This window comes from Sarcophilus harrisii, chromosome 4 (assembly GCF_902635505.1).
Source record: "Sarcophilus harrisii chromosome 4, mSarHar1.11, whole genome shotgun sequence".
Taxonomy (NCBI): domain Eukaryota; kingdom Metazoa; phylum Chordata; class Mammalia; order Dasyuromorphia; family Dasyuridae; genus Sarcophilus; species Sarcophilus harrisii.
In genome coordinates, this window is record NC_045429.1 from 221,948,218 (window position 1) to 221,972,095 (window position 23,878).

General features: G+C 34.3%; 1 protein-coding gene across 1 annotated transcript in view; it reads right to left on the reverse strand.

Annotated features, from left to right (window-relative positions):
• Positions 1-246: 246 nt before the first annotated feature.
• Positions 247-23,878, reverse strand: part of LOC111720649 (hormonally up-regulated neu tumor-associated kinase homolog) — a 39,080-nt gene continuing 15,448 nt past the window's right edge. The window contains exons 5-9 of the mRNA XM_031964560.1: positions 20,712-20,839; positions 19,635-19,770; positions 12,481-12,658; positions 4,705-4,831; positions 247-1,247 (exon numbers count right to left, since the gene is read on the reverse strand). Coding sequence (XP_031820420.1) covers positions 511-1,247; positions 4,705-4,831; positions 12,481-12,658; positions 19,635-19,770; positions 20,712-20,839 — 1,306 coding nt within the window. The 3' untranslated portion in view covers positions 247-510. The remainder of the gene's footprint in view (positions 1,248-4,704; positions 4,832-12,480; positions 12,659-19,634; positions 19,771-20,711; positions 20,840-23,878) is intronic.

The window sequence follows — 23,878 nt, forward strand, 5'->3', positions numbered from 1 at the left end:
ATGACTTTTTAATGTATATCCCCAATATTGGGATACCATGGCTATGTCAGTCATAATGCCATGAACAAAATAGGCATTCAAAAAATGAGTTTTTAACTGAAGAAAAATTTTACTAGTGAAATTATGAAGCATGCGTTAAAATATCTTTTAGGTGTCCCTGAGGAATGGTTTATTTTGCATAAATAGGCATAACTTTTAAAGGAAATATACAGCTATATTTAATTATATAAATATTATTATAATTAATTATAGAAGTAAAAATTAGAACTAAGCTTATTTCCAAATTTATACTTTCAGCTCTTGATCACCACTTCCTGTATTACATAGAAAAATGGTATAAGGCATATTAGGTCACAAGCACAGAACTCAAAACTGTGATCTTCTCAGGTCAAAGTCATAGCTTTTATTTTGTATACTTTTGACGCTAGATGATCCTTACTTGTTTAGTGTGGGTGTAAAAAAGATGTAGCCAATCCCATGTTGCTTTCTTTTTAACTGAACAAATCTAATTCATTCATTTTGAGCAAAATTTAATTTTAAGACCTCAGACTTTTTACCTGGCCAAGTCTGACAAGGGGACGATAACACTGGGAGATTCAGATCTATCATTTTTATGTTTTTATGTTCTGCTATATTTCTACTATTCTTGCGGTTAAAAAGGATTCTTGGCTTTTCCTTATATTGCCTCAAACTTCTTCTCAGTAACATCTGTTGCTGAGACATCGGGAGAGCAGGTGGTCTGGAACTTTTGGCCATAAGAGAGGATGCACTTGACACTTGCTGAGACGCTTTTATCCAAAAAATCTTTTTTGCAAGACTCTTTTTTAAGCCTATATGTCTAAGCCTGGGTAAGGGAGTAAACTGTGGAGATGTATTCATTGATGTGTTAGAAATCCCCTTTTCTTGGGGCTGCCATATTGGATTTGGAATATTTTCATCCTCAGGTCTCAGGAGGTCTTTAAATCTTGTGTCTTGTGGAAGTATGGGGCTCCACCCTCCACCCTTGCCTATACAGGATGCTGCTGATAAATTGGATTGTGGGTTTGGTAGTTTTGCAGAGTGAGCTTCTAATTTGAGAGGTAGCACTTCAAAAAGATATGCTATCTGGGCTTTAGATGAACTTCTGCGACCATCAGTATTCAGGGGGAATTCCAAATATGGCTGATTTTTTTGGTCATCTGAACCCTTTTTATTTGCAGATGTAAGTAGTTTGAGGTTACTCTGGTCTTGCTCTGAAAAAGTAGAAACTAAGAATAGAGAATAAATAAGACATGATGATTGGTTACATGATTATACAAAGGATATTTAACAAAAAATACTTGTCCCAAGAATAGAGATAGATAATTAGGCATGCCTAATTTCATAATATACAAAATGGAGAGTTGAACTTGCAGAATAATTAGAGAAAAGGAAAATTCCTGTTTCAATTATCAGAATACTCAGATTAAAGAGATATTGTTTTTGGTCTAAATTATTTCATTCATTAACTCAGTTTTCCACTTAACTTTATAAGGATGGAAGACATATCATAGCATTAGTTTCTCAAAACAGTAATATTTCTAGGATTTATGATTTCAACAGTGATCCTGTCCTCCAACAACAAAATGCATCTGATGAATTACATAATAAAACTTGGGAGCTCAAATGAAGTGAATGCTCATGATAAGCATGCAAATTGCATTATTAATGTTCATTTTTTTTCTCTTTTCTTCATTTTGTTTCAACTTTCTTTTTCTAAAATGAAGTATAGGAGTAAAAAAGAAAACACATTTTTTAAAAAGGTAAAATGTCACTAGTTAAAACAAAATAGTTCCTCTTGTACTGGTGGCTTGACAAAATATTTAGTAATATTAGTTCATATTTATATAGCATCTTGTGTCATAAGCATCATTTTCCATTGCTTATTGATTATAGACCATCCTCCATCTCTCCTTCCAAATGAATTATTGAAACTAGCAACAAAAAGAACCAGCAAGCTCTTATATTCTATTAGAATATAGCTTCATTGAAGGCAAGAACTTTACCTTCTTTTGGGGGAGTATGCTCAATTGCTGGGACAGAGAACTCATGATAAGGAAATTTTCTCTACCATTGCAACTTAGAAACTTTGAGGCACTGTATAGACCTATAGAGTTTCATGAGACACTAAAAAGTTAAGGGATTTGCCTATGATTATACTGCCAATATGTGTCAGAGCCAGAGCCAGGACTTGAATTCAGGTATTACTGACTCCAAAGTCTATTTTCTAGTCACTATTTGAGGAATATACATTTATCTTTATTAAATTTTATATACAACTTTTTTAAGGCAGTCAGTTACATAGCTAGGATCACACATTGTGGAGGAGTCTGAGATCAGATTTTAATTCAGGTCCTCTTGATGCCAGGGCCAGTACTCTATTAACTGTACCTGTCCCTTTCTACAACTTTAACTCCAGACTCTGTGGTATCCTATAACTCATAATAACACAGTCCTATTTGAAGAATTCTGACAATAAAAGTATGGATTTATATTTATTTCAGGAAGAAATTTGGGATCATTTCAAGCATCCCACAATTTCTTAGATGCATTTCAGCTTTCTCTTTTCCTCCTATTCAAAATTCCACCTGTTTACTCTATATAGGATCTATACAAGATTCATACCCTGAAAGACCAACTTGTATAGACTAGCATCTATGCAAGATGTATATATTGAAAGGCCAGCCAGATTGCATATTATGGACTAAACAGCAATCATTCTTTATATTTGCCCTCTATGAATAGTCTGGCTGAATTCTTCTGAGTGATGATATAAGATACGATTTGAGTGATTGGTGTATCTCAATTAGAAACTGCTTAGGCAATCTGAGCTAATATAAATCCTACAATGGCAACTGGATATAGGCGCATGTAAGGATTTCACCATTTTGAGGGATCCCTGTTCCTTTTGGACTTTTCATTAGATGTTTTCCAAGAGTGGTCAACTCCTTTAATAAAGTTATATACCATCAAAGTTCTCTATTATTCCATCTTTCAAGGAATATTGTATGATTTAATATATGCATAGGAATCAGCTCATTGGAGAAAAGTCATTAAGACAGCATTTTTGTTCTATTAATTCAAATGTTATTGGTCAACTTACATTAAGCACAGTGGGATTTTGAATTCACTCTATTTTTGAATCAACTGTATAGGGGAGCTAAGTGGCATGGTAGATAGAGATTTAGGTATGGGATCAGGAAGACTAATCTTTTTGAGTTCAAATCAGACTTCAGATACTTAAAAGCTGTGTGACCCCAGGCAAGTAACTTAATTTTGTTTTCCTCCATTTCTTCATCTGCAAAATAATCTGGAGAAAGAAATGGCAATATCTTTGTCAAGAAAACCCCAAATGGAGTCATGTAGTGTTAAACATGACTGAACAACAAAATAATGTAAAGCTCTCCTACTCTCCTAGTTTTTAGGAGGACCTGTATCCCAATTTTATATTTTGCAGCTATTTCCTTTTGTCTTTTGATTTAATTTCTATTAAGAATGTCTAGATTGCTATGATTTAATTCTTCCAGTAATATATGCATTCATATGTCACTGGACAAGAATAACACATATTTCAAGTATGAACAATTAAGCTAATGTTTATAGATGGTTTAAAAACTATGTGATTCTTGGCACCCTCTTCTCCTTTTTCTACAAAGTTGCTGGCATCAATACATAAATCAAAGGGGTTGCTAATAAATAAGGAGTGTTTGGTACATTCTTTATTTCATGAGTTTCTTTAGCCAAAGAATTCTGCACCAAGTGGTTGTCCTATCAATGGAAAGTTCTCTTCAATTAGATAGGCTGACCTTCAGACTACAGATAACACTTGTTGAGCTCAAATCCTCTCCAAATGATAGAACACAACAGTTTGTATTCTGCTATTGTAGCTAGCCTTCGAGAAACAAAGATCATCCTCAGGCTGCAATGAAGCATCAGAGCAATATTTACAAAAAAACTTAAATAGCACACAAAGTGCCAGGTTCTTAAAAGGTGGGTTTGCAGGCTCTTGCAGGGTTTACCACCTTGGAAATTTATCAAGTACAGGACTAGTGCCAAATATAGGACAGAATCCAGTACAGTCTGCACTCTGAGGAAAAGTCTTACTGAGTATAAAGATGTTTATCATTAGATGACTGGCCATATTTTTTTTGATCATGCTATAGTGTTACTGGAGACAGAGTCAAGAAGGAGTGAAGGCTTCTGGGAGAGAGAGTTGTGAGGATATAGACAGGAAAAAAATTTCCAACTGTGATATAAAACAGTTGATTTGAGGCTGAGCCTTAGTTTGCTAGGGGAATTAGTCCAAGTATATGGAGAGTAAAAATAATTCTATTTCTTGACTTTTCTCTCCTATTTACTTTGTTATTCAATCCACATTAATATTTTACTGGCGTTATGGAGCATAGGTCCTTGGCCATGTGGACAATTCAATAAACAAGTATAAGTAGCAACACCAAAATAAAGCAAAAGAAAACCCTTCAAAACCCAGAAAGTAATAGGAACTATCTGGTTCCCGAGTTGAGCAATGAAGTCCTTTGGATGCATTAATATAAAACAAGGCAGCAAATACATGTCTCACCACAATACCTGCCAGAAAATTTTCTTGGTTTTCCAAAGTTATAGCAATTTCATCTTCCTGAGTGATATCTAGCACTGTTGGGTATTGTGCAGAGAGAAAAGTCTTACCTTCACCTTTCCTGAAGGCTCCAGGCATGATTGCTTTGGTCTCTTGCAGGGTATGAGTTTCTCCTTCTGGATTTGGATTCGTTATTTTGGGAAGTGTGTTATTATGTTTTGAGAGCACGTGACTTTTCTGAAAATGTTAAGACAACCCTTTATGATATCACTAAAATGATTATAGTTTAGCAGTGAACAAACATTCAAAAAGTTAGTTGCCAACCTATATTTCTTTCTTATCATTACAAGATGCAGTAGCAATGAATATTATTTTAAGATGATCTGTTTGGTCCAATTTTGTGAAACTTCATTTCAAATTTAAATAACATTATAAGAAATTAATAAAAAGAGATTTTTAGCATTAGAAGACCTCCATTTTAATTTGGCTCTACCACTTCTAAGTTGCATGACCTTGGAAATAGATAACTTATTATATGAGAATCAATTTCTTTTCCTGCAAAATGGGTTAATAGTATTGGTCTTTTTTATTTTACAGTGTTATAGTGAAGATAAAATTATATAAAATATTCTCTTCTTGAATTATTATTATTATTCCATTTAACAGGGCACATTGAGTGTGCTTCCATAAACATTCATATAATTTAATTTATCTTTATGTTTATATATATTATATATGTAGAAACTGTTCACTTTATTCTTTTAATCTGAATACATTTTGGGAATTTGAGTGGCATAAATTTAGGCAAAGTAGTCAAATAGTTTTTCAATGTTTCACATGTTGCCAGATTTTCATTATTATTTTTGCAGACTATTACTATATATACATTATAATATATATTACTATATATTTATATATTTATACACACACATATATCGTATCAGAAAACCTCTTCTTACTGGTTTCATTGCCAAATTGCTTAAGAGCTAATTGATAAAGTACATGAGTGAGAAAGTTTTGTGCAGAAACTGTGTTTTCTTCAGCATCCAGGGATGAAATTTTTGATAGCTAATTGTAATTGGGTATTCTGCACTATAGAACAGGCAGCTGGAATCAGGAAGACTCATCTCATTGAGTTCAAATCTGGCCAAAGGCACTACCTGACTCTTGGTAAATTATTTATCCCTGTTTGCCTCAGTGTTCTTATTTGTAAAAATTAACTGGAAAAGGAATTGGCAAACTACTTCAGTGTCTTTGCCAAGAAAACCCCAAATGGAATTATGATGAGTTCTGGGAACAAGGGAACAACTATATAAAAGAAGCATTACAAAACATAAGTGATGCTATTCACCCAGCATCAAAACAACACTTGGATAAGGTGGTATATGTTATACTAGGTTTTATTGTAAGTGGAATGAGCTTAGGTTGTGGAATCAGGAAGTGGGAATTCACATAACATATGAGTTACTTTCTAACTATGTTATCCTGGGTGGAGGGGACAGGAGTGACAACTCTCTGAGTCTCAGTTTGCTCATTTATAAAATTGGGACAATATTGTTTATTTTTGCCTAATAGGTAGTGTGGCATAATAGATGGAGATCTAGTTTTAAAGCCAAGAAGACCTCTCAAGTTCAAGTTTTGACTGTTGATTTTGGGCTAATCATTGCCTTCTAATCAACTCTTTAAGACTTTTAAGTTGCAGGGAAGGTATGGACCTTCACTGATAATGGGCAGTTTCATAGGTCTGGTCTTCATTCCTAGTATTGCCTATAACACTTTCCTCATGAGATTACTGTAAGCATAAGGGAAAGGAATATTTAATATTGAATTATGTGTCCAGTTCTGTATTAAGCACTTTACAAATATTATCCTATTTGATCTGCACAATCACTTTGTGTGAGGTAGGTTTCCCAGTTGAGGAATCTGAGGCAAATTGAGATTAAATGATTTGCATAGGATCACATAGCTAGTAGTAAGTGTCTGAGTCTGGAATTGAACTAAGGTCTTCAGCACAGTGGATAGAATATAGAGTTTGGAATGAAGACTTATCTGGCCTCAAATACTTCACTAGCTGGGTCACTCTGGGCAAGGGACTTGACCCTGTTTGCCCTTGTTTTCTCATTTATAAAAATGAATTGGGGAAAGAAATGGCAAAATACTCCAATATCTTTGCCAAGAAAATCCCAAATGTGATCACAAAGAGTTAGACACAACTGAAATGACTGAACAACAACTTTCTGATCCCAGTGTTTTACCCATTGTGCCACGTAGCTGGATAAAAAAGGATAATATGTGTAAAAAGTTCTGCAAATCTTAAAGCATTATGAATGTCAGCTATTATTTTTATTATATTTTAAATAGAGAAATCTTACTAACATATTCAGCTTTTAAAAAGAATAAATTTCCTCAGTGTATAGTGTTTGAATATTTAATTTTAAAACATTTTATTTATATTTATTTTGTTTTACAATTCATGTTATATATGTATAAGGGACACATGTCTATATCTATATCTATAGATAGCGGGATATTGATCCATCGACATTCAATAAAATTATGCTGTTCCTTTTGCAAAATTTTCCTTTGTAAGAAGTAAGGAAAACCTAGGTTATATTTTTTTTCCTTCCTTAAAAAAGATGAAAAAAAAACAAGAAGAAAATCTTAATAGAACCCTAAGTAGAAAGCAGGCATGCTAGTTATTGTCATAGCTAATAAAAGAAAAAAGGACTCTGAATGCATCCATCTATTTCAAATATTAGCAAGAACAATAAAGGACCTAGTATTTTACTTGGTTTGTTAGCTATAAAACCCTACCTATGAAGTGGTCATTTAAAACTATAGCTTTTTTTTTTTTTTTTTTTTTTTTTTTTTTTTTGCTAAGGCAATTGGGGTTAAGTGACTTGCCCAGGGTCACACAGCCAGGCAGTGTTAAGTGTCTGAGGTTAGATTTGAACTCAGGTCCTCTTGACTTCAGAGCTGGTGCTCTCTATCCACTACATGAAATAGCGGCCCCTATAGCTTTATTTTTTAAAAATTTAGAAACAGAGGCATTTCCTAGAAGTCTTTTCCTGGAACTGAGGCTTAGAATTGTTACCTTATCCTAACTATGTCAGTAAATTCAAATGCTTATTTTTAGTAAGGGCCTTGGTGAAATAAAGGGTATACTCCATAAAATAGAAAGTATATTTATTTATTTTAATACTTCTCAGCTATAAATAAGCTACTTCTAGTAATCTAGCCAGAAGTCAGAAAAGAAATTAATTTCTCAGGTTTTGACTTTGTCAGATGGTGAAGTAAGAACAGATTAATTGTAAATAATAATAACAGAACAATAATAACTACTTTGTGAATACGTTATTGATGAAGTCCTAGATAAGAATGTGGAGTTGACAGAAAAAGCCTGAAGTACTGATAAGATTATAATATTCCCTAAGCAAATAGGGAAGGGTACCGATGGGGATCAACTCAGCCTTACTGTCTCACCCCTGTGGAGATCTGGTTGTATCCAATCAGAAGGCCAAGTTATGATGTCAAATCCTGGGGTTAAATTTCTCCTATAAATCTGCCCATGGCCTATACCTTATTTGCTGAATCCCTATTGGAGTTAGCCCACCATAGCATTTTGTCTTGTGGTGTCTTTCTTCCCCATCCCCTCCCCCATGTCTCATGGTGTCTTTCTCCTTGCTATAGCTAAACTAATTTTTTAGGGTGCTATTTTCCTCTCTTAGACTGCCAGTTAATGGCATCTTCCAACCTCATGGAATATTTCCTTTCTCCTGGCTAACTGCGAGATCCACTAGGGAACTTGTCTTTTCCATTGTTGTTAAAACCCCTTTCCTCACTAACTATAAATGCGCTCCCAAATCTATTTTGTATTTACCACTCCTGGTGTCTATTTTATCTTTTCATTTTCTGTAACCTCTCTCATAAATAAATGTACTTTTAAACAAGGACAAAACACTTGTGAGCTCTTCATATGTACCTTGTGCCTTATATTTGAACTAGAGAGCTCATCATTTGGTACCAAACTCCATCATTTGGTGCCTGCATGAATCTCGTCATTTAATGCCTAGTCTCCTCAACCTCATTATTATTATTATTTTCACTTTATAGATGAGAAAATTGAGTGTGTGAGAAATTAAATGACTTGTCTAGAGTATAAAAAAAGCAAACAAAAACCAAAAAACAAAAATAACTCTCCCTTGATTGTACTACTTTGAAACTTCTCTGTTTTGTTTCTGGAGGCTCTTTATTGGGAAAGATGATGATCTTACAAAATCACATTGGGCTTTAGTAGTCCAGTTCAACATTATCCCAGTTCATCTGTTGGAGTATAAGGTCCTGAACTTTAATCCTTCTATTTTAAGGAGGAAACACAGCTCAAAAGATTCCATTTTTCAGCTGGCTGTATTACTGGAACTTCTGAGGTCACTACATCCTTATGTCGAGCACTAGTCTTTCCTCTTACACATCACTTCCTCCCCCCATCATCTTTCTTTTGTTTTCTATTCCTCCATTAGATTGTAAGTCCCTAAAAGGCAGAGGTTAATTTTTTCTTTATATTTGTATTATGAGCATTTAGCACAGTGCTTGACATATACTTAGGTACATAATAAATATTTATTGATTATTGACCATATATCTGAGTCAGCATTTGGACTCAGGTCTTCCTGAATCCAGATCCAGCTCTTGAATTTCCACTGATATCTAACAGTAGACAGATAACCTAAATCCTCAAAATTTTCCGGATCAAATGCACTAAGAGGTCTGATGAATCCATGGTAATTTTTCCCCTTAGAATATAGATGGGGGAAAAGACAAATAAAAAAAACCTTCTGAGATATTTGAGAAGTTAAATAATAATTGGCCACTACAGTTTGCCGAGGGAAAGTAAATCAAAGTTCATCAGTTCTACTTGATCTTTTCCAGTCTAGTTCTTATACTGATTGAATGACAATAAGGGGAAGGAGAAAGATTATGAACATTGAAAGGAAACTTCTCACCCCAGTTCTATCCAGCTTCGTTGTGATTCTTCTTAGCATAATTCCTAGGATTATTCAAAAGGAGCTCAGATGTAGGACCCAGAGGTATGAAAGATTGAAAAAATTAATTGGACCCTAATTTAGTTAAGAATTTGTCTTGAGGAAATCAGAGGAATAATAATAGACAATCTAAACCTGAGAAAATCTTTTGGCTTTTCTTGTATGACCAGATGGGTAAAGCTACTATTGGCTCTGGAGCCAAGAGATTTGAGAGAATTTGCTCAAAGGAGAACTCAGATACACCTTTCCTATGATTCTTGGTGTTTGTGTTAAGTCTTTTTGTTCCCTTCACATTTAGTTTCCTTAATAGCAGCTTTAGATCTATGATTCTGTGACCCTTCAAAGAAAATGATATGTATATAACAATTGCAATTCGCTGAAAAAGCAGATGGTAGCACAGTACAAGTAAAGGACACAAGGAAACCACTTGGTAGCTAAAGATATATAGAAAGCAACAGCAGCTCAATGAAAATACTTAGCAGAGAGAATAGAGCAACAGAATATCCATCCAATCTCAGCTAAGAAAGCAATTTGCCTGATGATTTGAGCTTTAGTATATATCCAAATCCCTACAAGTAAGCTTCTTTAAGTGTGTTTCCCTTGTCAATCAAATTCCCTGTGCATATCTTCTTTCCTTGTGTTGAGAAGGGTAGCCCATTTTTATTTATTCATTTCAGTTATGTCTGATACTCCATGGCCCCATTTGGGGTTTTCTTGGCAGAGATACTGGGATGGTTTGTTATTTCCTTGTCTATCTTATATTACATATGAGAAATTTAAGGTAAATAAAATTAGGTGACTTGTCCAGGTTCACATAGTTAGTGAGTGTCTGAGGCCAGATTTGAATTCAGGAAAATGACTTCCTGACTCCAGTTCCATCATTCTATCCATTGAACTACTTAACTGTCCCATGGTAGCTCATTGAGAGGGTATTCTTTTGTGTTGAAGGAGAGATCATTCTTGTTCCCAAAACTTGGTGTGTCTCACTCCATACCTTCAATGCCTTTTCATTTATAACTAATCAATGACTTTATGTAGAGTCAACACCAAAGACCCTTCCTCTACTCCCTCCCCCCTTTTTAAAAGTTTCATGAAGAAACAAAGAAAAAAAGAAACATGACGTTGAGAGGTGTTGAATGCTGTCTGCTTTTTGGGAGTGAGGTAAGCACTCATTTTGCTGGGATTTTTAGGGCTGGAGAAAGCATGAAGGAAAATCTTTTGAAAATTTTGTTTCTTTTGCTTTGGATGATACACTTTAGAAAAAGGAATGTATGTATATATATATATGTGTGTGTATATGTATGCAAATATGGATGAATAAAAATTTAGCTTGAACTTTATAAACTACAGCAGATTTATCATCCTACCCAGTTTTTTAAAAAAAAATCAGATCTTCCTCCCCCATGGAGATTAAAGTAAGTAAAACAAATAAAATAAACATTCTTTTCTAGACATTTGGCACAAAGCAAGATCATTCTTTGCCTCTTCCATTTCAAATATAAATAACTCAACTTAAGAATTCAATATAATTTTTAAAAAATCTAAAGTATCCATCCAAGCCAACAGGGACAAAGCCTGCAAAATCTCAATATGAAGGAGGGAACCCTCTTCTGGAACTAAGGCAACTTTGGATAAAAGAATAAGCATTCTCTGGAGCACAGATCAGTCTTTGGACCAAATGATAGTTATCCTTTCTTTCTTTTTTCTGAGGGAAAAGAACTTTTCTATTGCACATGTTCCTTGGAAGTTAAATTGCAAAGCCTTTGCTTGCCAAATTTCTGCCTTTCTGAAGCAAATTTTTAATGGTTGAATTGTGGGAAGCATCTTTATTATGATGATTCTAAGAGGGAAGCTGGAAAATCTGTAAAAAGGCATTTGGCCTTCCACATAGAATAGAGTCAATGGGGTGGTTATTTTAGCTTGATTGCCTATATGAGTCATATTATTGTAGCTTTGGCAGGTGTGGTCTGGTGACAGGACTGGGGGTGTTGACCAGAGAATGTGAGAGAATTATTTCAGAATGGTCTATGGTGTCTAGACAGAACTGGAAGATGTCTTTCTCACTAAGTTCCCCTTAGGGAAAGGTCCTGAAGACTGATTCTCAATTTCCTTTGTGACCATGTCACACACTGACAACATACCCTGGCAAGGGTAACTACCTAATCCAGGATCTCAGAAAGGAAACACCTCAACATCTGAGAAATAGCTCCAGAGTGAAAGGGCAGAATCAAACATAATAACACTGGTATCTTGAATAATTACATTACTCATGTTTTGTCATTTAGCCTTTTTTTTCCTGGGTCTTAGTTTCTTCTCCCAGCTAGATTGTATATAGCTGAAAAGTATATAGTATTTTGTAGTGGACTTGAGGGATTATATATAATTCAATTTTCTCATTTTAAAAATAAAGCCACGCAAGAAGAAGGGGCTTGCTAGTGGTAACACAGGTGGTTTAGAGCAGAGTTGAAGTTCAAAGCCAAGCCTTCCCACTCCAAATCCACTAAATATTGTCATCCTCCATAGTGATTAGCATAAGATTTTACACTAAGTAAATGCCTAAGAAATGTTTGATAAGTATATGAATTACTAGAAAAATATTCTGTGATATGAAAGATGATACAAAGTCCTTGCTTAGAAAGCAAAATACTAAAATTTGACTCATCTGCAGCATCCATCTTCATCATTACCATGATCTAATTAAACATTTAACAAGCCCCCATTCTTATTTTGTGAGCACAATAGCTATTCAATCTCAGGAAAGTGTTTAAAAAGGAAATATTTTGAGAAGAATTGATCTAAGTTTGTTCTCAGTGAAATTCATAAGACAATTCTGAGATCTTTTACCTTCAGGATTTTATGCTCCTTTTGAAACCTCATTAGTTTCTTTAGCAGCAAGCTATAGGAAGCCATGATGGAAGATGGCTTGTTGTTTATCAGCACATTGATAATTTCCGAGAGACCAGGTTCCATGGTGTTTGCCATGTAGTTCAGAACTGTGAAGTTAAGATCCTCAGGATGAAGCCTAAAAATGTCATGACAAATGTTTTATGAGAGTATTGGAGCCAGTTGTATGAAAGTCCAGGCTATGTTGATGTGTTCCAATACAACAGATGCCAGACTTGATATGTAATTATAAAATTTTATCTGGTAAAGTAATCAGAATTATCTATAACACATGATAAAAAAAGCTCTAACACTATTGATTGGAGAAATGCAAATTAAAACAATTCTCAGTTATTACCTTCTATCTATTAGATTGGCTAATAGGAAAGAAAAGGAAAATGACAAATGGTGAATGGGATTTGGGGAAAATGAGACATTACTGCATTACTGGTGGAATTGTGAAATGAATCACACAATTTGGAACTATGCTCAAAGGGCTATTTTATATATACATATATATGTATATAAAATCTCCTTTTATTTAGTAATACCACTACTAGGTCTGAATCCTGGAAGAGAAAAGCAACAAAAAAGAAGAGGACCTATATGTAGAAAAATATTTATAGCAACTCTTTTCTGGGGGTAAAGAAATGGAAATTAAGGCAATGTCCATTAATTGAGAAAATGGCTGAACAAATTTTAGTATGGCATTATGATGGAACACTATTGTGCTGTAAGAAATGATGAGCAGGATGCTCTCAGAAAAACCTGGAAAGACTTCCATGAACTGATACAATGTGAAATGTACTGTGTACAAAGTAACATCAATATTGTCAGACGATCAGACTTAGGTATTCTCAATGATACAATATTCCAAGAGAACACTGAAGGATTTATGATGGAAAAAAGGCTATCCATAGTCAGAGAAAGAACTAAAAGTGTCTCAATGGTGATTTACATATACTTTTTTACTCTATTTTTCTTGTTTTTTTTGTCTATGGTTTCTAATATGATTAATATAGAAATGCTTTACACTTGTATAACCTATATCACATTGCTTGTCTTCTCAATAAGGAGAAGAAGCGAGAAAATTTGGTACTCTAAGTTTTAAAAACAAATGTTAGATTGTTTTTACATGTAATTGGGGAAAAAATAAAATGCTAAATGAGAAAAGAAAATTCTATCTGAGAAAATCACTTTTCTTGGACATATGAAAATTATGTAAAAAGTAGAATTATACTTGGTGAACGTGGTCTGCCAATATTCCTATAAGTCTTCTCTAAGGAAGGTGGGAATTAAGATAATATATCTTGTTAACAAAATGAACTCCTTCTGAATGATCTCTACTATCTGTGAATGAATTCTACAATGACTCAAAGGTACCACTAAATTCTTAGGATGCATAAATGGATAATCTTTGGGTTTGAATACTTACAATGACAACAGAGGCATGAAAATCTTAAGGGGATCTATGTTTGGGTTAGTTATAAGGGAGAAATGTAATGTGATTTTTTTTTCAAGGAGAAAATTCTTGCTTATTGAAAAGAAACAAAAGGTAGAATAATAAACATTCCACCAGATAGAAAAACATAATTAGTAATTTCTTCTAAGAATAAGTGCTAAGACTGACATCATTGGGAACTTTTTTTAAAGAGTAAATAATTTGGAGGCAAAGTATACAGAAAAATTGCCTATAGGGTAAAGGAATGTCAAGCTGACAATCATAATTTGTAGGAAGGACTTAGAAAGTTAAGAACATAGAAGAAAAGGGGTTGAGATACATTAATGTGGGCTGCTATAAGACAATTTACATTGGTAAAAAATAATTCAAATGATCCTTATTAGGCTGATAGGCATGAAATTAGAGAAAGGAGTGAGAAATATTTACATAAGATATTCCCTAAAGCCATTGGCTCAGGGTACTGCTGTGATTGAAACTGCTTTTCAAAGAAAAATAAAACTGATGACTGAGTAGAGGTTAAAAATTGAAATAAAACAGAAAGCACGACATGATTTCCCTGTAAGTCAATAATGCAACTACCTATGCATAGATTTCTGTGTTGTAGCTCTGATTGCTACATTTCAACAAAGATAACTTCAAACTGAAGAAGGTTCAGCATCTAAAATAATGATAGGAATAGGGATCCTGCTATAGGAGGAGAAGAAAAAAAGAAATAAAAAGCTTCAACTTGGAATAATGAAGATGGTATATTATCAAAGTTTAAAATTACATAAATCAGTAATTCTCAAAATATGGTCTATGGACCTCTGGGGGGGTCACTGAGATCTTTTCAGAAGGTCTGAGAGGTCAAAACTATTTTTATAAAACTCCTATGAGCTTCTTTGTCTATTAAAATAGTCTTCTCTTTTCCAACTACATATCTGCATGAGCTCAGATTTTCTTCACATACTTAAACCAAAACAACATGTAACAGACTGAATGTAAAAATATGTTTAAGCAGATTTATGTTATATAATCTCACGTGGCTGCTCATAGTTTCTATACTATCTTTTTGTCCTCATAGAACTCTTATCTCATTCCCTATAGCCATTATTCTAAATGTTTTCTTTTTGTCTTCAATACTGGTTCTTAATTATGACCTCTAATCTTTGTTAAGGATTACTAGGTACAAGGCATTGTATTAATTGTTAGGGATTCAAAAACAAAAATCAAGCAGTTTCTGCTCTTGAAGAGTTCACATTCTATCTTCAAATTGATACATACAAATATAAGTGCTTATGAAATTATTATGTAATTTGTGGGATAAGGCTCTGGGGAGAACAGGAAAGGCCTTAAGGTTAAACTTATGTGAGACAAACTTTGAAGGAAACTAGGGAGTCTCTGAGCTAGATGTAGAGGGAGTGAATTCCAGACATGGGGAGCAACCTGTGTACAAAGTCATAGAAATGGAAGATAGACTATTGTGTGTGAGGAACAGCAAACAGACCTGAGTAGCTATATTGTAGAATATGTGAAGAAGAATAATTGGGGGGGAGGCTTGGGGAAGAAGGTTGGAAAGGTAAATTGGAAGCAAGATATAATGGATATTAAATGCTAAAATAGAGGAACTTGTATTGGATATTACAAACAATAGGGAGTTTGTTTGGAATTTGGACACAAATATAAAGTTATTAGGTTGTATTGAACTGAGGGAAATATATAGGGGACAAATAATTATAGCATATGACAGAACATTCTACTTACCTGAGATTATAGGGAAATCCCTTGGTCTTCTTTCTTAATATGTTTAAAGATTTTTTTTTTAATATTATCTACTTTCTTTGACTACCTTTTAATGACAAGTTATCTCTATAACTTTTTAAGACTCATCCATTTACCATCATTTTTTATCTCATTCTCTCTAGTCTCTTCCTGTTCTCATTCTGGAATATCATTTCCCTGTATTCCTCATGTATTTTTAATTGTTTCTTTGAACTTAATTACTATACCAAAAAAATTCAATAGTTGAAAACCAAGCTTATAATCTTTCCTCCTAAACCTGAAACTCAGATTTCCCTCCAAATGTTCTCAGGCTTCTCCATTGCTAATAATTCTCCTCTCAACCCTTATTGTTCATTTAGTTATTGATCCTATATTTCATTGCTAAAATTATTGAAAATATGTTCTATACATGATCCTTCCACTGCTGTCCAAATTGTTTTTATCACTTATCAGCATTATTATACTTGAAGATTTGAAGAAAATTTAGGGTAAATAAGTATTACTTCACTTTTTGGGTAATACACTTATGGAATCCATTACCTCTAAAACTGGTACAGATGGAATATATAAATAGCTTCAAAAAATGGGTCAGATACATTCATGGATGACAGGTCCTTAATGGGTTACTAAGAGAAATCAGAGTATCTGAGTGAATGGCCTTAACTTTTGAGGTCGATGTTAAGAAAGACAATCATGTCTTTCCTTAACATGTCCCTTGGTGCCACTTTCAGAGAACAAACGCTGAGTTGGATGGTTTGACAAAGAACGTTTCATATATTTTAAATGCACTAGGGGAGTTTTGTAGAAAGGAAAACTGTGGGAAATTATTCTGTGAATATGAAAAATCCTTTTATAAAATGGATAAATTTCAAACCTTTCTTGATTCTTTTGTTCTGCAGTTTTTATTTTGACCTGTAGGTTTATTTTTATATGGTAACCTTCTTAGTAAAAACTAGGAATCCATACTGGAAATTTATAATTGTGATGCTATAGATAGTTGGGACACATAAAACACCTATCATTTATACATTACTCTAAGGTTTACAAAGTGCTTTATCTACAGTTTCTCATTTGATCCTCATGACAACTTTTTGAGGTAGGTGCTATTATTATATAAATGAGGATATTGAAACAGACAAAAATTAAGTATCTTGTTTAGGATCACACTATAAGGATCTAAGTCTGGATTTGACTTCAGGCCTTCTTGACTCTATCCGCTGAACTACTTAACTCTTTCTAGCTACCCAGCTTCCAAGTTTAACACCTATCCTTCTGGGGTTTGGTCGTAGATTATAGTAATAATGTGGGAATAGCAGAAGTTGAATTGGATCTGGGGTAAAAATTTGTTTGAATGCTGGTTTTTTAACTTCCTATCTGTGTGACCTCGGACTGGTCATTTCACTAGGTCTCAATTTCCTAATTTGCAAGACTAAGGGTTTGGAGTCCCTTCTTTAGTCTATCAATTTATAAACATTTTTAAGTACTTACTGTATACTAGGCACTGTGCTACATATTAGGGATCCATAAGAAGGGCAAAAAATATTCTTTGCCCTCATGGAATTTATAATCTAAAGTAATTATTGACTGACTTTTAAAAAGGACTAAATATCCTTGTAAAATATGGTGCCCATAATTGAATTCAATAATCTTGATATTATCTAACCAGGGTAGCTTACAGTAGGATTATCATCTAGTTTAATTTGTCTAAAGCTTGGGTAATAAATTGATATAGATGGCATGGTGGTTAAAAGTGCTGAATTTGGAGTCAGGAAGATCTGAGCTCAAATTCTGACTTGGACACTGCTACTTATGTGATCCTGGGCACTTAACTTTCTTGGACCTCAGTTTCCTCATCTATATAATAAAAGAGTTGGACTCAATGGCTTCTAGCTTTAAATATAAGATCCTATGGGTCCTTGTTTCCATTTTTGAAAACTGAGGTAAGGAGGTTTGAACAAGATGATTTCCAAAGTTTCTTTCAATTCTAAAGCTATCAACCAAACCTCATAAGGTTACTTCTGCTCTGATGTCACTCCACTTCCACAGGTTTCTTTTCCTATACCTGTGTCTTTATAAAGAACCTTTCCAAAGATGAATAATTTTTTTATGTGGGGAAACTGCCATAATCTAAAAGGCATAGCAGACTCCTCTTATGACTGAGCTCACTTTCAGGTTTGTGTAGCCATTTATTCATATCTAATAACAGTTTAATGTATAAGAGGAATCCCCAAATTAAAAAAAATGAGTTGTTGGAAAAGTTCATTTGTAACTTGGTTGTTTGGAAATTGGAACACAGAAACACATAGAAGTAATATTAGAAATAGAATTTAGGTCTCTACACTACTCTACAAAGTATATTTAACCTCACTCTAGCTGAATTTGGCACCAAAGTCAGTAAAGTGGATAGAGGAAACAAAAGGTGGCAGATATTTTAAATCCATATGTTCTCCTTGGTTGGCTCCCACACTTTTAAATCATGTCAATTTGATGTTTTCCCCAAGAGAGAACTGGAAAAATAACTTGATAGAAGGATATGGGCATTATTTTTTGGTTGATTATGCTCAGAAAGGCAATTTTGTGAGTTTTATAATGAAAAAAAAAAGTAGAACTAGAAAAATTTTGTTCCTTTATGCTTCATATCCATCAATCAGCAGTCTGAAAAAGCACAGTTGACATTTTAAAGTTTATTCTACTTTATTAACATTTTCCCATTACTTTCTTAAGTCTAGATAATTTTTTTTTGTTGTTTTTATTTGCTGAGGCAATTAGAGCTAAGGCACTTGCCCAAGATCACACAGCTACAAAGTGTTAAGTGTATGAGGCCACATTTGAACTCAGGTCCTTCTGATTTTAGGGCTGGTGCTCTATCCACTATGCCTCCTAGCCATGCCCTTAAGTCTAGGTAATTAGCAATACAATAAATCAAACCCTAATTTACAAATCAGTTCTTGCTGATTTCTAAAGTATACATGGTTACATTACAAACTTAAGCTGGTTTGAGCTGGTTCTAGAACACTCCTAACTTATTATAAGTCCAACTAACTATTTTTATACATTTTTTGGGGGGGAAACCAATAATTTCATAGACAGATGAAATGCTATAAATGAAGTCTCCATGGAGAGAAGGGAATAAAGATCATCACATTCAAGATTGGATTATTGAAATTTTCATTCAAGAATTGAGTTCTGATTCTTCTTCTAACACTTATTAGCTGTCTGACTTAAGGATAAATCATTTATACTCTCTGATCCTCAATTTTTTCATCTGTAATCAAAAATTATAAATACAATAGTAGATACCTCATAAAGTTGTTTTGAGTATCAAATGAGATAATGCTGGTAGAACATTTTCTAAACTTTGAAGTGTTAGGTATTAGTAGGCTGACTGGTTTATAATTTTCACATTCTGTCAAGATTATAAGTTCAGATGAGAGGGGATCTATTATTTTTTTTCCTTTTCTTTCTATAATTTTTTAAAAAACAGCTGTTGAATTTCCTTAATCTTTAAAGCATAGATTCAAAGATGGAAGGAAGATTCCAGATCATCCACCCCAATCCTTACATTTTGGAGATTAGGAATGTGAAATTCTGTGAGTCTTGGTGACAGATCCATTGATCACACAATTAGTAAGTGGCAAAACTTTCCAGAGCTTGATGGCCAGATGATGTAAGTAAATTCAGGAAGTTCATCCATTCCTTCCAACATCTTTCCAGGGCTTCCATATTAAGTCTGGAATGCATCCTGGTTTCATAGAGGTGGTCATGGAATTTTATTAAGTGTTGACATACCAGGACTGACGAAGGCACATCCCAGTGGTACAGAGGACTTAAGAGGAAGCTGGGCATACAACAGAGTTAATAAGGAATGGGAGAGGTGTGAGAAATTAATTACCTGTTCTTATATGTAATAGAACTTAGTGGTTTCCTGTTCCATCCTTCATTCAGCCATTTGTCTTTCATTGCTTCTTTAATGGTAGGCCGCTTGGCTGGATCAGGCTCTAGTAAGGAGTGCATAAAATGCACAGCTCCTGGAATGCAATTCAGATGAAATGTTTGGGGGTGAAAAAAACCTACAGTTTGGGGGTATTGAACCAGTGAACCACAGATTCTCTTGTTGGCAAGATTCTTCTGTTGAAACAGCTAATGATCTGACCATAAGTCAGTTTCCTCAGTTTGACTATAAAAGTCAGTGGCTTCCGTGGCAACCTAGGCATCTCAAGCTATGCTTTGGAACTTTAGAATGTCCAAATGTCTTTTACAAGATATATTTTGTGGCTGTGTGTGTGTGTGTGTGTGTGTGTGTGTGTGTGTGTGTTTAAGACAGAAAGGACAGATTGAATATGATCAGTTGATTTATTATAAAAATCTGGCAGTACGAACAATCCCTGGAAGGTGTAGAAGAGTATTTATTCAACTGCTAATATTTCTTTTTCCTCTAATCTCATTATTTCTTCTCATCTCTTGGGATCTCTAACTCCCTTTTAGGTTTAGGTCAGACCACCGCCTACACAAGCAAGGCCTTTTCTGATATCCTCAATTGTTAGTACTTTTCTCACCCCCCCCCCCAATTAATTTTTATCTATTTATCGCCATGAATATTCTAAATTTTTTTCAGAGTAGGGATTGCCCTCCTATTTAGTTTATGTTTCTATGTACCCAATGCCTAGCAAATTCTTGTTGAAGGGAATTATTCAATTGGATATTTCCCACATGTCTTGTTTACAATGTTTTTTCAATTAATGATGCTATTATAAAAAGTAGAAGTTATATCCTTTCTCCTACTAGGTAATTTTATGGAAACTGAAGACAGAAGTTCCCAGAGCACCTTAAAATTTTGGGCCCTTATGCTTAGTTATTTTTCCCCCTGGCAATGAGCACCAAAGATCTATAGCATGATGCTATATTCCTAAATGGCTGCCATTGATTGATCCCTAATTAACAAAGTGGTAAATACCCATGTGTTAGTTACCAGAAGAGATGTCATCTGGAACAGAGCTGGTTTCCCTATTCACCATCTTGTGATGAAGGTGCTTGATGTTGAATGGTTCCACAGTAAATGGCAGCGTGCCCGTGAGCATAGCAAAGATACTAACCCCTCTGTCAAGAGAATGACCATCAAAGCTGAAAAGTTTAGAAATCAATCTTTTACAAAATGCTTCTAACAATAGAGAATTTATGGATTTTTAATTGTCATATTTAAAACACTTTCTAGAATGTTGATTCAGTCTATATGACAGAATGAAAAGAATGATGGGACAAATGATGGGGAGGAACCCCAGGGAACCTATGAAGGGCTCCCTAGAACTGTAGCATGTTGGTGGTCATTTTTCTTCTCTTCTGTCCCTTTATAGGAAGATATAAGATGTACATCTTTTTAAAAAATGTTAAGAACGTCCTGGAGGCAAATTTGAAAATTGGTCACAAATTCCAAATGGATTTTATTTTATTAATTTATAAATTTGTATTGTTTTCATGCATTTTGAAACTCACAAACAGGGTTCCAACATAGTTATGGACAAAAAGAGTTCTATAAAGTCATAAATATGTTTTCATTGTGGTATGTAAGCTCTTATGAAGACTTGGAAAGACATTTTAGCATATTTCTGGGCTCTAAGCCCACCTTTTCACTATGGCTAACCTCCTACCCAAAAAGTATATTAAATAGATCATCATCATCATAGGATGATAAAGCAGGATAAATAAAATAGTAGCATGAAATGGCGAGTATAAAGCTGATTGATTTGGAGTCAGGGAGACCTAGATTTGAATCTCGTGTCTGATATTTACAAATGACGTGACCCTGGTGAAATTAGTTATTTTTCTCAACTCCAGTTTCCTCATCTGTTCCAGTGGGCTTAATACAATGAGCATTAAATGAGAATTAAAGTGAGGATTAAACAAGATAATATATTTAAAATATTAATATAAGTGGCAGTTATGATTCATCATCATCATCATCAGGGTAGCTAGGTGGCATAGTAAATAGAACACTGGGGTTGTAATCAGAACAACTCATTTTCATGAATTCAAATCCAGTCTCAGACATTTACTAATTGTGTTACTCTGGGCAAGTCACTTAACCCTGTTTGCCTCAGTTTCCTCACCTGTAAATGATTGGGGAAGGATATGACAAACCACTCCAGTATTTTTGCCAAGAAAATCCCAAAATGGGATCACAGAGAGTTAGATGTGATTGACCAACAACTATTATTATCATCAAATAGTGCACGATCTAGGCTCTTTTAACTGCTTAACTAAAGGTAGAATTTTTAGATCCAGTATCAATCTCTTTTAGAATTTTAGATTTCCTATTTGCACACTAATACTGATATCAGAAACTGATATCAGGTATTAAGTGATTTTGTATACAAATTATTTGCTTTGAACCCAGCATTTTTGTGTTATTGTTTCCCATATACTTAGAATGATTTTTCCAATGAGCATTGTCTAGTAGGATTTATGTGGTGTGTGTGTGTGTGTGTGTGTGTGTGTGTGTGGGTATGTCCAATTAATCAATCAATGAACAGCTATTAAGCATCTATGTGCTTTGGCATTGGGCCAAGTTTCTAGATTTGTATCTCTTTATCTCCTTGACCATCCAGTGAAACTCAATGTTCCTTACTTTTCTCGAGATTTCAACGGGACTTGCCGACTGACATTCTCTGTTAAATTTATGTTTTATTTCCTTGTTCCCACCCACACTGAGAGGTCTACAACTACTGCAGAGAAATACCTTCTCAGCAAGTAAGCTTATTTGAAGCTCCTTTTGTATGTCAAAGGAATATTGTTTTCCCCAGCTGCATGTATAAAGAGATAGAAGCAGCTTTTAAAAATTTGAGATCAAGGTTAAAAGGAAGAAGCAGAGAGGACAGCAGATTGATGTATTAGTTGGAAGCCTGTCTGAAACAAGACACCAAGTTGCTGAGCCTTGATCTTATGACAGAGAAGCAAGAGAGAGAGATGTGGTCTACAGGAAAAGGACACCTGGAAAATTCCTCCTCTAACCTTCCTTCCCCACTTAAAACAATCTATATATATTTTGCCAACTGGAAGTTAATTCAGATGAATAGATTCCTGTTTTACAATGCAAATGTTCACTAGGAAAGCAAAAGCCTATCATTCATATAGTTCATATGAAGTTTAATGAGTTTGTCTTCCTTAAATCAATCAATTCCACAATGGATTAAATTTTTAAAAATATTTTGTGGAGAGAAGGAGACTAGGGAAATTGGAAAAGGGAAAGAAAATTTAGAAACAGAGAACTTGCATGCCATTGGGATGGCAAGGACTTCTGCTTTTCAATTTAGCCTTATTCTGGTCAACATTTTTCTCAATATCTTAATCATCTTCATTGTTAAGAGAAATGTGGTATGATAGCTTTGGAATCAGAGGACATGCACTTCAAAACTTTTCTCTGGCATGTGACTCTGGATCTGAGTTTCTTAATTCATAAAATGAGGGTCTTATAACAGTTTACCTTTAAGTTCCTGTTCAGCTTTAAATATATGATTTTGTGATCCCACGAAGACATAGATGCAATGCTTACCAAGTTTGTAGATCATATGAAACTGGAAATTGCAGCCAACACATTGGGTAATAGATAAGGGTGAGGGGATAGGATGATGGCTTCAATGTAAAATGTTAAAAATAATAAGAATAAAGTTCTTGAGTAGTTGACAGAAGGCTGACCTTGGAGTCAAGAAGATGAATCCAAACTGTGTCTTTGACATATATTGGTTATGTGATCATAGGATAGATACAATTTGTCAGGGTCTCAGGTGACCCTCTAAGACTCTAAACTACAAATTAGATGCTTATTTTCAACAATGAAGAGAGTTTCCTACAGAGTTAAGGCAGTTAAGTGGTACAGTGGTTCAAGTATTCTACTTGGGGAAGAACTGATTTTGAACCATGCCCAAGACACTTAGTAGGTGACATTGGGCAAATCACTTAACCTCTGTTTGCCTCAGTTTCTGCAGCTGTAAAATGGGAATAATAATAGGATCAAGGTTGTTGTGAAGATCAAATGAGAGAATATTTATAAGGTGTTTAACTTGGTGCCTGGCACATAGTAAAATAATTAGTAAATGGTTGTTTCCATCTTTCCTTTCTAGGAGTTCTTTATGTTGAGGAAAT